The sequence below is a fragment of the Mustelus asterias genome, chromosome 19 (assembly GCF_964213995.1).
Source record: "Mustelus asterias chromosome 19, sMusAst1.hap1.1, whole genome shotgun sequence".
In the NCBI taxonomy this organism is placed as follows: Eukaryota; Metazoa; Chordata; class Chondrichthyes; order Carcharhiniformes; family Triakidae; genus Mustelus; species Mustelus asterias.
The window spans coordinates 81,452,761-81,467,634 of NC_135819.1; the positions used below are offsets into that span (position 1 = coordinate 81,452,761).

The 14,874-nt window shown below is 40.5% G+C and overlaps 1 protein-coding gene across 1 annotated transcript in view; it reads left to right on the forward strand.

The window, feature by feature from the left end:
• The window catches only part of hspa14 (heat shock protein 14), a 29,418-nt gene extending 14,544 nt beyond the window's left edge, over nt 1-14,874 (forward strand). Inside the window, exons 4-14 of the mRNA XM_078235992.1 lie at nt 1,424-1,472; nt 3,181-3,286; nt 4,477-4,567; nt 4,822-4,926; nt 5,372-5,533; nt 5,630-5,785; nt 6,803-6,905; nt 7,368-7,583; nt 8,084-8,257; nt 10,626-10,696; nt 13,727-14,874. Of these exons, the coding sequence (XP_078092118.1) occupies nt 1,424-1,472; nt 3,181-3,286; nt 4,477-4,567; nt 4,822-4,926; nt 5,372-5,533; nt 5,630-5,785; nt 6,803-6,905; nt 7,368-7,583; nt 8,084-8,257; nt 10,626-10,696; nt 13,727-13,805 (1,312 nt within the window). The 3' untranslated portion in view covers nt 13,806-14,874. The remainder of the gene's footprint in view (nt 1-1,423; nt 1,473-3,180; nt 3,287-4,476; nt 4,568-4,821; nt 4,927-5,371; nt 5,534-5,629; nt 5,786-6,802; nt 6,906-7,367; nt 7,584-8,083; nt 8,258-10,625; nt 10,697-13,726) is intronic.

The following is a 14,874-nucleotide window of genomic DNA, read 5'->3' on the forward strand; positions in this document are numbered from 1 at the left end:
AGTGTGCCTTTCTTACAAACCCTCATTATCACCACTAAACACGGTGTAGTTACTGTTAGAGAGCCCATATTTGATATTTCTATTCTTTATCCATACTAATTCTGCATCTTTGAGTCCAGTGCTGTCCTTACCCTGTGGCCTGGAGGGTATTAAAAGTGGGATCCTGGCACATCTTCACTATTAAAGTTTCAAATTATAAAACAAAATGCAGTAATGCATTCCACTACTCGATGTATAGCTGAAAATGTGGTGTTGGAAGGAGGAGTTTCCTGGGACACTAGCGTTAGTGCTGCAGGATGTCTTAGTGTTGGTATGGATGGCATCTGAACCTGACTGGGTTCAGGCTTCAGGCAGGATCTACAAATAGGACAGGAGAAAGGATTTTAAAATGAATAATAAAGGGGAAGATGGAATGGATGGAAATATTCTCAACCTAAAGATTAAAAGAAAGGAGGGGATAAGATCAAAGGGTAGGCAAGAAATGATCAATGTAAAATATTTCAGAAATAGAGGTTATAAAAAGTTATAACATACCTGCTTAACTAAAGCAATTGCGATGGAAATTAGAATATATTGCCTGTATAGCAACGTATAGAGCATCAACAACAGAAAGAGTGTTAAATACAAGATCAGTGCATAGGGACAGACATTGACAGGTATAAAATCCCTTCAGTGCATAAGGAGGCCATTTGAGCCTGCACCAACAACAATCCCACCCAGGCCCTATCCCCATAACCCCTCGTATTCACTCTGTTAATCCCCCTGACAGTAAAGGGCAATTTAGCATAGCCAATCCACCTAACCCCCACATCTTTGGTACCCAAATAGAAATTCTGACCACGATTGTACTAACTTAAAGAAGTTTGAAGAACAAATTCAGCTGATGGGGTATGATGTTGTGACTGTCACAGGGATCTGCCGACAAGCTGGGCTTGACTCGAAGCTTTAGAAAGGACATAGAATTTGAGAATGAGGAGGATAACAAAATACTGAATTACAGTAGCGGATAGAAAGGTGTGGCTTTGGTGTTGGGATGGTGGAATCGCTCGATGTAATTCTAAGGAGCAGGAAAGAATTCAAGTCTTTACTGTAAGTTGTCCACAGATCCAATAGTGGTAATGCAGTGAGGGACAGAAAATAGAGAATTTGGGCCAAGATTGCTTGTTTTATTCCTAATACTTGTATACTGGCTCTGGTTTCTGTTTTAGTCCTGTGCAGGCTCCCTTCCAGCTAGGTCACACAAGTGAACTGACATTTAATAAATTATTTGTCACTCTAGTAGATGTTTATATAAATGTTGTAATCGGGAAGCATGTAATAACATTTTCAAAAGATAGAAATTATTTTGGAATTTTATACATTGACAATCTTTCAATTAATTGGTGTCCTTCTATCTTCAAAACTGTTTCTAACTTTTTGCTAGTTTTGATGATCCTCAAGTTCAGAAGCATGTGGCTGAGAGCAAATGTTCTGTAAGTATTGACATAAAGGTAGCAATGGCCTATGTTAGAAAATTATTTTGATGCTTTTTTAAGCTCGCTTTCTTAAAAACAAAACCTGATGAAAATGACCGTGACTCGAAACGTTGGCTCCGTTCTCTCTCCACAGATACTGTCTGAGATTTTCCAGCGTTTTCTGTTTTTGCTTTTATCTGAAAGTAATTATAACTTTGTGTGAGACTGTAGACTAATTGTCCTCCATTCCTGTCAGTCAGCTTGTATGCTGATGGAGAGAGATCATTAATGAGAGTGTAAAAATGTACTGCTGAAATTAACCTACTCCATGCAAACAAATACAACATCTGATACCAAGGCTCTGAAAGATGTTTTTTTTATATATATTATGTTAATAGTAAGGTAAGAAAGGTTACAGAATACAAAAGCAGGGATGTACTTCTGAGGCTTTATAAAGCACTGGTTAGGCCCCATTTGGAGTACTGTGAGCAATTTTGGGCCCCACACCTCAGGAAGGACATACTGGCACTGGAGCGGGTCCAGCGGAGATTCACACGGATGATCCCAGGAATGGTAGGCCTGACATACGATGAACGTCTGAGGATCGTGGGATTATATTCATTGGAGTTTAGGAGGTTGAGGGGAGATCTGATAGAAACTTACAAGATAATGAACGGCTTAGATAGGATGGACGTAGGGAAGTTGTTTCCATTAACAGGGGAGACTAGGACGCGGGGGCACAGCCTTAGAATAAAAGGGAGTCACTTTAGAACAGAGATGAGGAGAAATTTCTTCAGCCAGAGAGTGGTGGGTCTGTGGAATTCATTGCCACAGAGGGCTGTGGAGGCCGAGACGTTGAGCGTCTTCAAGACAGAAATTGATAAATTCTTGATTTCTCGAGGAATTAAGGGCTATGGGGAGAGAGCGGGTAAATGGAGTTGAAATCAACCATGATTGAATGGTGGAGTGGACTCGATGGGCCGAATGGCCTTACTTCCGCTCCTATGTCTTATGGTCTTATGGTTACAGGACAGAAGTGGGGTACTATAAACTTTCGGAAAGCTGTTACAACTTTTTTTAGTGGCTCATTGAAAATATATTTTGGTCGCTAAAAGGTGACCTTGACAGTGTCTGAAATGAAAAAACTTGCAGCATTGTTTTATTAAAAATAGAAAATGCTGGAAATATTCGTAAGGCAGCATCTGTGGAGAGAGTTGACATTTCGGGCATGTGTGACCTTTCATCAGAACAAATGAACATTTTGCATCAAGGATGGCAAAACAAGCGGTGGTTTAACAGTAGAAATTGAGAGCATTCACTGTAAATAGATTACTGTTGAGAACACAATTCATGTTACAGGGGAAATGCCCTTCCCCTTGCAGCAGCTTTAGAGCAGTTACACTGAAATGAAAATATTAACAATTGTACCGGATGTGATACTCTGAGGAAAGCCAGGAGTTACGGGTATGACTGACCCGCTGGTGATGAACTCAGCAAAAGGTTTTTTTTCGTACCAGTGCCTTAATCAAAGGGAGGAGTGAAGGATTAGACTTTCAACCTAACATGAGTGTGACCAGGGAAGACTGCAAAGCATACAGGATTTCTCATGGACTATCATCCCTTTGGAGCTCTGTGCAACAGTGTTTACAGTTTACATTTTGCTGCTTAGAATTAATTCAGTTGCAATTGGGCTCAAGCTGAGTTGTCTTTTTCAATGTTTACGCAGGTTATTGATAAGGATGGCAAACCCAGATATGAGATTGATACTGGGGAAGAGCTCAAGACTGTCCCTCCAGAGGAAGTAATGAAGTTGATTTTTGAGAAGATGAAAGGTGAGTGTAATTCTGTTTTCAGTGGGAAATTTGTGTTTTAAATTTTCAAAAATGATCAGGCTTCAATGAAGACTCAATCATGTCTCAAAGCAAGGAGCTACTTTGGCCGCCCAGGAGTTTACGTTGAGTAGTAAAGGAGCTCTTTACCATGGAAATGTGTGCATTATATAAATAGTGTTTGTGTGAACTCAGTCTCACATTACAAAGTAGACTAATATTTAGAACAGGTTAAATATTTTAATGAACTAACTTGCAACATGGCTAGCAATCTCGATTGACATTAATATAATGAGTATTATAATTTTAATCTGAGAATTGGGTGAACTGTTCCCCCGAATATCAAGATAGTATTCAACTGAGTGTGGCACTAAAGAGAGCTGATAAAATTCAATCACTGGGGGTCGTGTCGAAACGCACCTACCGGCTAAAATCATAGCTGATAAAAAGGAAGATAATCGTGTTGTCAGAAACCACCCACCATCTTGACTTGGGCATCTTTTCTTCTTCCTTCGCCATCTCTGGGACAGAATCCTGGAATTTCCTATCAGATCACCACAGAGGGCACATCATCACACTGGCTGCAGTAATAGACTCAGCACAATCAATGCAGCCTTACAAACACTGCCCGCGTCTGGAGAACAAATATGAAATAAAACCCTTAAAAATCAGAAATCTGAACTGTTGTGAAGTGGAACAGTGATGACATTGCATTGGGCATTCTAAATTTTTTCATTCTGTGATGCCTGTGTCTGCATTCTAAATGACTCGGTTAGTCTGGCACGGCGGGGCGGGGTCCAAAACCCCCTGTGCTTTTCAAATAGTGCCGTGGGATCTTTTGCATTCACCTGAGATGTCAGACTGCATCTCAGTTTAACATCTCATTCAAAAGGCAGGACCTCCAGCAGTACAATACTCCCTCAGTACTTCACTGGAGCATTGGCCTAGGTTTTTGTGCTGGAGCCCTGGTGTGGGGCTTGAACCCCACAGCCTTTTGTCTCAGTTGAGGCTGAACCATGGCAGATATTCGTATTCAAGGCTGAAGTAAAAGAATATAAACAAAGGATGGGACCTTTGGTAGCCAGCAGGATGGGTGCAGGGTTAATAATGGATATGTTTTGAGATTAAATAATTGTTTTCAGCATTTTAAATTTTTATTTCTGTTGCTGAATTGAATTTATTTTTGTTAACAGAAACGGCACAGTCCGCATTGGGCCCTGACGTAAATGATGTTGTCATAACTGTCCCACTGGACTTTGGGAAGAACCAGAAAAATGTTCTGAGGTAAACAAAGTAGACCTCTTTAATCTCTCCAATCGCAAAAGTTCAAACTGATCAACCTACTTTTCATTAGTCTGTGCATTTAAACATTTGACACCTTTTTGGTTTATATCTTTGCCTTTCTTTCATTTCTGATTTATTTTGAGACATTCTCCCATGGCAAATGAGTGTTTAGTTTTTTCCCCGTGTACTCCAGTGAATAGATGGTTAAGTGTTGATCATGTACCTGTTTGGTGTGACATGCTGTGTTTGTGTAGGCAGGCAGCCCAGGCGGCTGGTTTCAACGTGCTGCGATTGATTCATGAACCTGCGGCAGCTCTTCTTGCATTTGGGGTTGGACAGGAATCACCTTCTGAGAAAAGGTAACCTGTATCAATATTTTAATTGTTGAAGCAGTGACTGCGATAGGTTAAGAAATTTGACATCTGCTTGTCTCTATTCAAAGCATTTTAGTTCAGTGGAACATCAGAATCTTTACATTTAGTTGCAGTTATATAAATATTTGCATTTAATTTTACTTACAGAATTGAAATGGGACTTGAAGCATGAGGAGCCTTTTTAGAAATTGACAGTCTTACCAGATGATTCAATCAAATCTGTTGATAGATCTTGATAGAGTTGCTCAGTTTAACCCATTTAGAGTATCTTATTCATTTTCATAGTCAAAGCAACACTATTTGCACTTAATGTTGCTATTTATTGCTAATTAACGTGGTTTTCAGTTTTTGTAAGCATGTTTTGAGCAAGCTAAACAGTGAAACCTGACAGGTTTTGTATAATTTTATATCTTTTTCTATCCATTTATAGTCATGCACTGGTTTACAAACTTGGTGGATCGTCCCTATCTATTACAGTTGTAGAGATAAACAGTGGCATGTATAGAGTCCTAGCGTCACATACTGATGACAGCATAGGAGGCGAGTGTTTCACAGAAGCCTTGGCACAGTATTTAGCTTCAGAGTTTCAGAGGTAAGAGTTTGCACAGCAGGAAAAATGAATATAACAGCTCACTTTCAGTACTTGCTCCATTTCTGCCAGATTAAAACTGAACTTTTTTTAAATTAGGTTGTTTAGGCACAATATAAAGAGCAACGCAAGAGCCATGTTGAAGCTAGTTAATAGTGCTGAAGTTGCTAAGCATACACTGTCAACTCTGGGCAGTTCAAATTGCTTTGTCGATTCACTTCATGACGGCTTAGACTTCGATTGCAGTGTGTCCAGGTATGTACATAGTTAGTTGTATTAGGCCAAGAGATATACTGGTGTTGACTGTTGGTTATGACTGTCGTATTAGGCCTCCACCTAAAGGCTGGCTTCTAGGCTTATGGCATCGGGCACAGGCACAAAAGGATGAATCACCTCGTTCTGTATCATGATTCTAGATTCACACGACATTTCCCTTGATGCCTCCATTTTGCTAGTTACAAATTTCCTAGGATTGCCTCCATTTTGAGGAAAAGGGCCCACTTCCACAGTTGATTGTGGAACGGTGTTGAGTTAGCTGGAGTAGTCTGACCTCTGTACCACCATCAGCAGGAAATGCAAAAATCCTCTCCCCCACTGCCAACCATGCCGGGATGAATCTCCCAGATTCCTTAGGCTACGGGATGTGTTTCTTCAACCAGACTCTGTCTTCTCTCCCGCATCCAGTTTGGGTAGCTTCTCTCCTCTGACCACACTAACTGCAGTCCTTTTCCTCTCCCCCTCTCTCTCTCTTTGCTACTCACTGTCAGCATAACTGCCCTTCCCTTACTGCATTATACCTTAAGCAGACTGTTCAAAACAATAGTCTTTCAAAATCTCACAATCAGAACAGTTCCCCATGGTTAGTCACCACTCAATGGGAAATGGGTCCTTCCTATTGACTTCACATTGGCCCTCTCATAAATCTTCCCTCAGTCCCCTCCGTTCCAATGGCCAATGAAAGAAGATGGTGTTTTCTGTTGTTAATTTTGACATGATTATTCTGTTAGTTCTGGATTTTCTAATTGAAGCAGTTTCAATATTTCCTCATCTTGTAATGTGAAGTTATTTTGGAATTGTTTTAATGGTTAACATTAGCAAATTGTGACCTTAATATAGAAACACAATTAACAACTTAGATTAAATTATTTTACCGACTATTCCCTTAATGTCCAACAGATCAGGAAGCTATCGAATCCTTTATAACTCCAGAATTTGAAATCATTTGTAAAAAGTAGACTGTCTTAATAATTAACATGTGCATCTTATTTTTAGAGCAAGATTCGAATCGGTTTGCTCTGCGTTGTTCAGTCAAAGTGTCCAACCTATTCAGAAGCTTGTGGAGGAAGCTGGACTTTCTGGCAGTGAAATATCAAAGGTTTGTCTAGAGATGTCGAAACATAAATGTCGATCTAAACCTGTGATTCTCAAACCTTTGTTGTCTGTGGGCCACTTAAGCAAGGCAAAAAAAACCATCCATGGACCACTGGTCCTACCTCATCCCCTTTGCTCACCAATGTAAAAAACACATTAGAAATAAGCTTATGGAAATGACAAATATTTAGTTGCTTTTTTGTTACTGAAGTTAATTTAGTTTTGTCTCAAAATTCAAGATATTATTAAATGACAGTCTATCCTCCTTTACTTCAATCCTATAATAGATTAGCTTAAGTTTATTTATTAGTCACAAGTAAGGCTTACATTAACACTGCAATGAAGTTACTGTGAAAATGATTATGTTTCCGAGGAACTCTGAAAAACAGGAACTTTATTAGACTGGATTATTCTGTTCTAATTTTTCAAGTGTTTTGGATACATTTTCTTTCATTCCTTTTTTTAGGTTGTTCTTTGTGGGGGCTCTGCTCGTATTCCCAAATTGCAGCAGATGATTCGGGATCTGTTCCCAGATGTTGATTTGTTGAACTCCATCCCCACTGATGAGGTGATCGCTGTTGGAGCAGTTATTGAAGCTGCGTTACTGTTGGGAAAGGAGAGCAGTTCGTTAGAAGAAGCTTCTGTCATTGTCGAGTGCTCCGCACGAAATATTGTGGCTAAGGTATTGAAATCTGACTTCTGATTCCAGAAAAAAAAACTTATCCACGGCATATGTTTTCATGACGGTATTTAATTATCTAAATCACATGTGTGCAACCGACTGCAGGTAATCTATGATTTACCAATGGCGTTTATTAAAACCTGTGCGCCACAGGCTGAATTTATTTATCAGTTATCTCCAGTGCTGCCTTTGAATTTGTTAACTGTGTTATCCTTCATCTTTCATTTACAGTAATGAAAATCCATGGGACTTATTGCTATGTAGAAGTCTCTACTGCAAATGACAAATTTTGGCTTGTCAAAGTGGAATAAGATTGCGTTTAAAGTTTTTATTAATATTGTCCTGTATTGTTTTGGTGGAGAAATGGGAAACTGTTCTCTCTGTTGGATAAAATATCAAGTTGTGGAGATATTTTACCTTGTAAGTTATTCTACCATAGCATCTTCAACATCTCCATGGACAGTCCTTTGCATTTTATTTTATCCTGTGCTTTTCTGCAGGAGAGGAGTGAGTCTGGATCTGACACCTACAAGGTCGTGTTTCCTTCAGGTACTCCACTACCAGCAAGGAAACACCACGCCTTTCAGGCGCCGGGAAATGTTTCCTCTGTCTGCCTCGAGCTTTACGAGTCTGGCAATAAAGGATGTGAGCAGGAAAGAAACGAATTAGCACAGGTCTGTTTCTGTTTTTCACTGTGGACTGCGAGTGCTCTCTTTGCCTCATAGAGGGCTGCGGAAACTCAGGCATTGAATATACTCGAGGCTGGGTTTGAGAAGGTGCTGAGCATGTAAGGGAATCGAAGAATATGGGCTTTGGGCAAGAAAGTGGATTTGAGGTTGAAGATAAGCAATGATCTTATTGAATGGGACTTGAAGGGGTGGATGGCCAGCTCTTGTTCCTCAGGCTAACTTGAAAATCTGTGCACTTCCATGATATGTAGAAGTTAGAGCTTGGAAGGGAGAGAGGAGCGGTAGAAAGTGTTTTTAAAAATCCTCTGTCTAGTGTTGAATAAATTTTCACAAGTCATCTTTCTTCATGTATGACCCCAGGCAACGAGTGTCGGCAAGCTGATTTTGGATGGTATTATAACCAGGCCTCACTTTGTCCTCATCCTAAGATAAGGGCAAAATACTGCAGATGCTGGAATCTGAAATAAAAACAGAAAATGCTGGAAAAATTCAACAGGTCTGACAGTATCGGTGTAGCGAGCAGAAACTCGAAACATTGGCTCTATTCTCTCTCCACAGATGCTGTCAGACCAGCTGAGTATTTCCAGCATTCTCTCTTTTTGTTGTCCTTATCCTGTTGTCTAACCGGAGCCATTGGATTGTGAATGGAAGCACTGGCTGGTTTGTTTTCACAGTTTTCCTCTCCATCTCTAGCCCAGTAACCCATCAGGTCAGTCGGAATCACCAGATGCTAAGCCCTGTGATGAGCTATGTCAGATCTTGGGATTTTTCTAGTCTATGCCACACTAGACAGCTGGACTTGACCACAAAACCAGCAAAGATTGCTTTTGTCAAGGGATTTTGGGAAGTTTCCGCTCCTTGCAATCCCTCCCTCCCACCCCATGAGTTGGGGAACTTGCTCCAGATCACTGTTATTACCCTCTGCTGCCAACAACCATCCAAATCTGACTGACTTCAAGGATACATAAAAGAAACAAAATTAATAAAAATATTCAATAATTTGTTCAGTTCAGTAAGAAATCTCACAACACCAGGTTAAAGTCCAACAAGTTTATTTGGAATCACGAGCTTTCGGAGCGCTGCTCCTTCATCACGCTCCGAAATAATCGTGATTCCAAATAAACCTGTTGGACTTTAACCTGGTGTTGTGAGACTACTTACCGTGCCCACCCCAGTCCAACGCCGGCAACTCCACATCATATTCAGTTGATGAATTCTTCAGCATTGTTTAATACAATGGTGATTTTATTTATGATAGATGAGTTAATGATTTTGTCACGCAGTGCAGAGTGAAAAGGTGCCTCTGTTGTTCAAATACAAGGTTAACAATGTAACCAGATGGATTTTGGTTTGAATGTTGTAACTAAACCTCATCGTAATAATCTAACAGATATATGGTATTATGCCACTAGGGGGTGCTTGTACAGTTTTGGAATGCTAGTTACATTTTGATTACTATTTCCGTCATTCAGTTGACTCAGTATTTGGGATCTGTGGCAACACGTTGTGTCCTCGTACATAGTTTACTCGAGTTTGTTCCCTGTGCTTTGCTATGTAGTGGTGAGTCCTTATTCCTAACTGGACCAGCAAAAGCAACAGTGGAACAAGGCTACGGTGAAATTCTTGTCCAATGAAGTATACACCCTGTGTGCTGGGCTTCTGTGTTACTTATTTCCATGTAATGATGCTCAATAGAGGAAAACTTTTTAAAAGTCTACACTGGAAAAGTTTTTTTTAAATACAGGTCCACTAGTGTTCGAGACCCCTTGTTTACTGTCCTAGTCAAACTTCAGAGAACAAATAATTGCCTCAATCTTTTAAATCCAAACTGAAAAATATATATAATAGCGTTGGAAAAATATATTGATATTAAAACAAAATAATAAGCAAATAGAGGATTGTCTGTTTGCAAAGTACTTTAACTAGTAGATGCTATAATGTGCTGTCTGTGGATTTTATGTTCTATGCACATTTTCTTGAAGAGGTTAATTCTATCATGTTTATCTTGTTTGACAAGTTATTGGAGAGTAGCTGATTGGTACTTCTGTTCCCGTCCTTCCTTACCCAGCCAATATTATTAACATCACTATAATCCTCACTGCCCCCTGGAATATTAAAGCTCAGAACTTGAGGTATGGTATCATGTAAGGAAATGTGGATGGCTCTTGGCCATGTTGCTGTGTTTTGTGTTGCTGTTTGAATTAGGTGTCAACCTTTGGATAAAATCAGCTTTGCACCTTGGAAGCTGGATATAGGGAGCAAGGAATGCATTGCGTATAATTGTTTTATTTTGATAAGATGAATGATTAGAACGCTCTCTTACCCACTTCATAATCTTTGTTTTATTGATTAGATTGTACTCCGTGACTTACAACTGAAGGAAGGCGGCAACCATGACATTGTATCTGTTCTCACCATGAAAAGGTGCGTGTGTCTCAAAGTTCATTTTGAGAGATTTTGGAAGCAGTGTATGGGATTTATTTATTCTAGTTTTCTACTTTCTGGCACAGCCATCAGTTCCCTTTGATATGTTTTCTCTTTTTTCTCCCGGTTCCCTGGGCTGTTTCGTGTGACTGAGTCTAAGCCTGATATTATTGTTTCTCTGACCACAAACTGTATTCCCTACAGCTAGATTCCCTGTTTTGTAATTTAGGGAAAGGGAACCTTTGAAACTTTTTTGCCTTCCCCTGTCCAGGGCTCCAAGTTCCATTGTAGCTCCTGAAATGCTTCTGCGGCTGAAAATCACTGATCTAATGCAGATCAGACAGCCAGCCTGGGTTTTCCTGCTTACTGTGGTTTAAATCTGCACCAGCCCTCAGCCACTTAGCCATCTCGGAGCACATTGACCTGGGAGAAATTTTCGTACAAAATTCTTACAGGACTCAACAGGGTGGATGCAGGAACGATGTTTCTCCTGGTTGGGGGGGGGGGGGGTTGTGTGTGTGTGCCCCAAAACTGGAAATTCCCATTCAAGATTAGTGGGCCCTTAAATAATCTGCCAAATTTTCTGTCCTGCTCGCGATGATTCCGGTGGAGGCGGGGGGAATGAGGACTTTGCCAGCTACAGTCTCAGAATAAGAACTAGACCATTTAGGACTGAGATATGGAATTTCTTTACGCAGAGGGTGGTGACTCCTTGTAATTCTCTATCCTATAGGGTTGTGGCATCTCAGTAATTAATTAGAATCAAGACAGGGATCGATAGATTAGATATTAAAGTTTTTAAGTGATATGGGATAGTGGGGAAAATACTGTTGAATTAGAAGATCAGCCATGATCTAGCAGAGCAGGCTTGAGGGGCCAAACGGCCTATTCCTGTTTCCCATGTGATGATACTGTGATGGTTAAAAGTAAATTAAAAGTCTGGAGTTGCTGTGAAGGAATGCTCTAAGTGGGTTAATGCACTTGCTTTAATGCAACTATACACATGGCACATTTAACCTCTGCCATCAATGACAAAAGATGAGAGTTATAATAAAAGTTAAAGTAAAGTTTATTTATTAGTCACAACATTAACACTGCAATGAAGTTACTATGAAATTCCCCTAGTCACCACATTCCGGCGCCTGTTCGGGTCAATGCACCCTAACCAGCACGTCTTTCAGAATGTGGGAGGAAACCGGAGCACCCGGAGGAAACCCATGCAGACACGGAAAGAACGTGCAAACTCCACACAGACAGTGACCCAAGCCGGGAATTGAACCTGGGTCCCTGGCGCTGTGAGGCAGCAGTGCTAACCACTGTGCCACCGTGCTGCCCACTCCATTACTCCATTATAACTCCATTAATAACTCCAGTAATCCAGTAACAACTCCATTACTCGGCATTGGAACAAGTTGTTCTTGGCCCCAAGATTGGAGTCTGTGTGCCTACATACTGGTGTTGAATGGGATCAGTCCTCGGTTTTGAAGGATAGAGCAGGAAGGTCACTTGATTTGATAGCAGATCACAAAGCTCACAAATTCATCGGTCTGCCAAGCTGTCAGTTTATCTGTAACTTGAATTGTTTTGGAAGTGACAATGTGACAGAACCATGAACCGATGACATTCATCCATCTGAGTGTTTAAAATACATGAGTAACCTGAGGCCACTCCACCAGTTCTCACACCACTTGACACCATAAACTACCAATAAAATTGGGGTACCTGGAGAGGGAAAAATTGCTAAATAACTATTTAACTGAACAATTAAGATGGCCAATTTAATGTTGCATAAAAATTAATCAGAAGCACTTTTTGTTGAAGACAAATTAGGAACAAAGGAACCAATTTGAACAATGGAGTTGACTGTGGTTTGAAATATTCACAACAGCTCCAGAGTTTGTTTCACTTGTTATCAAGACATTGTTGGTCAGTAAAAACCTTTGAGCTGCCACCCCCTCCATCGCAAACATCACAATAATGGCACATTTGTTGCACAGATGCCGGAAGGTGCTCTTTTCCTTTCCACAGTGCAGGTCAGTTTCTAGCTGGTTATTAATCAATGTGCAGGATTCCTGATGAGGACAAATATTGACGGGGTGGTTCTATGCTCCTGTCAGCTTGCTGTGTGCTCCACATAAAATGACCGATCTGTAATTTGGGTAACACTCAGACATTCATCACGCTTTCTCTTTAATCTTACTGTGCTTGTGACTTGAAAGAGTTAACTGACTGTTCCAGAACACAGTTAGTGACCTGTCATTACATTGAACTCCTAAGTTCTCACCGTGTATATGATTGTTATGTGTGTGTCTATGGCGTATCACAATACATTAAGCCCTATTTGCTGCTTCACTGAGCTATAATAATGAGGCAAGAGAACAAATAGCACAAAGAGCTGAACCCGCTTTTTCTGCTTCTCTCTTTGGGTCCGTGAATAGGTTAATGATACTGATTCCATATTTTTACTGAAGTAGGTCACACTCATTTTTGCATCAGAGTGGATGGGAAGGGCCTGTTTACCTTAACCTAGAGGTCACTGACTAAGGGCCAATGATTGGTAGAAAGATTAGGGGAGTGATGAGGAAACCTTTCTTTCACCAAGAGGGTTGTGGGGGTCTGGAACTCACTGTGAGAAAGGGTAGTAGAGGCAAAAGCCCTCGACTCATTTAAAAGGTGTCTGGATTTGCATCTCGGGTGCCGTAACCTGCAGACCAAATGCTGGAAAGTGGGATTAGGCTCATTTTTTAACCGGCAGACACGATGGGCCAGATGGCCTCTTTCTGTGCTGCAAACTTCCTGATACTATCATCCAATTGTAAATAGCTTTTAGAAAAGGGTTTGATTTTACAGGGAAGATGGCTTGAAATTAACCAGAAATAAGTTAATGAAATTACATGAAACCCCTGACAGTCTATTATAGATGTGACTCCACCTGTGACCATCATCGTGTCACCTGGTTCTGAAAAGTTTGGTAACTTTCTCTTAATATCCGAATTCGACACTCATTCAATAACTTTCCTTCTTTTAAAGGGATGGATCACTGCACGTCACTTGTACAGAGCAAGGAACGGGAATTTCAGAGGCCGTCACTATAGACGCAGCATCATAGATAACTGATGAGGAAAGAGCTCCTGTAAGCTGAAGATCCATAATTATTGAAAGAAGAATCTTATTTGAACCACTCCTCCAGACAAGCACTCATTTTCCTTGCATAATGAGGAAATTCCACCAATTGTATAATGGCCTTGGGTCTGATTAAATGTTCATCTGTTATTTTGTCAAAGGAAATCTAAACTATGGATTGATTGAATGTTGGCCCTTATTTAGAAACACTGATGTTGCAACTCAAACACTGCGGGAATCAAATAAAAGCAGAAAATACTGGAAAAGGCAGCAGGTTCGGCAGCATCCATGGAGAGAGAAGCCGAGTTCACATTTCATCTTCATAAAGCTTATCTTAGCTGTTTATTGACCTAAATATAAAGTCAACCCTCGAGTTCAGGTATCCGACCTATTTTGGCAACCAAAAGAACTATTATTCCAGGAATGTGTTTAGGGATCATGTGAAGTGTTCAGACAAACGTAACTATTCCTCTCATTCACTTTGTTACATATGATCGTAAGAATAGGAGTAGGCCACTCAGCCCCTCAAACCTGCTCCACCCTTCAATAAGATCGTGGCTTACTGTTTGCAACCTGAACTCCACATTCCTACCTTTTGTGGTAGCCTTTCATCCCCTTGCTTACTAAGGATAGGCAATGAATGCTGGTCCAGCCAGCAATGCCCACGTCCCTTGCATGAGTGGAAAAAGAAATGTAGACTCTGCTCCATCCCAAAACCAGGCAATCTCCAGGGAGAGGTGGGAAGCCCAGACCAATCTGGTGGGAGAGAAACAGAAGAACTTGTTAAGAACCTAAACTGTGAGATGGTTATGCAGCCGTAATGCACAAATATGGGAGGAATGAATGCATTAAAAATAAACATTTAGTTTCTAAACTATCTACTGTTAAGAGTTATGCTGGTCTGCACATTCACAAATGGTGCTAATTTTCATATACAGTAATCGAATCCTGTGTGTATGGTACTGATTATATGGTTGAAAAGTACATTGGAGTGGGATCCCACCATGGCAGCTGGGAGAATTTAAATTCCATGAATAAATCTGGAATTGAAAGTT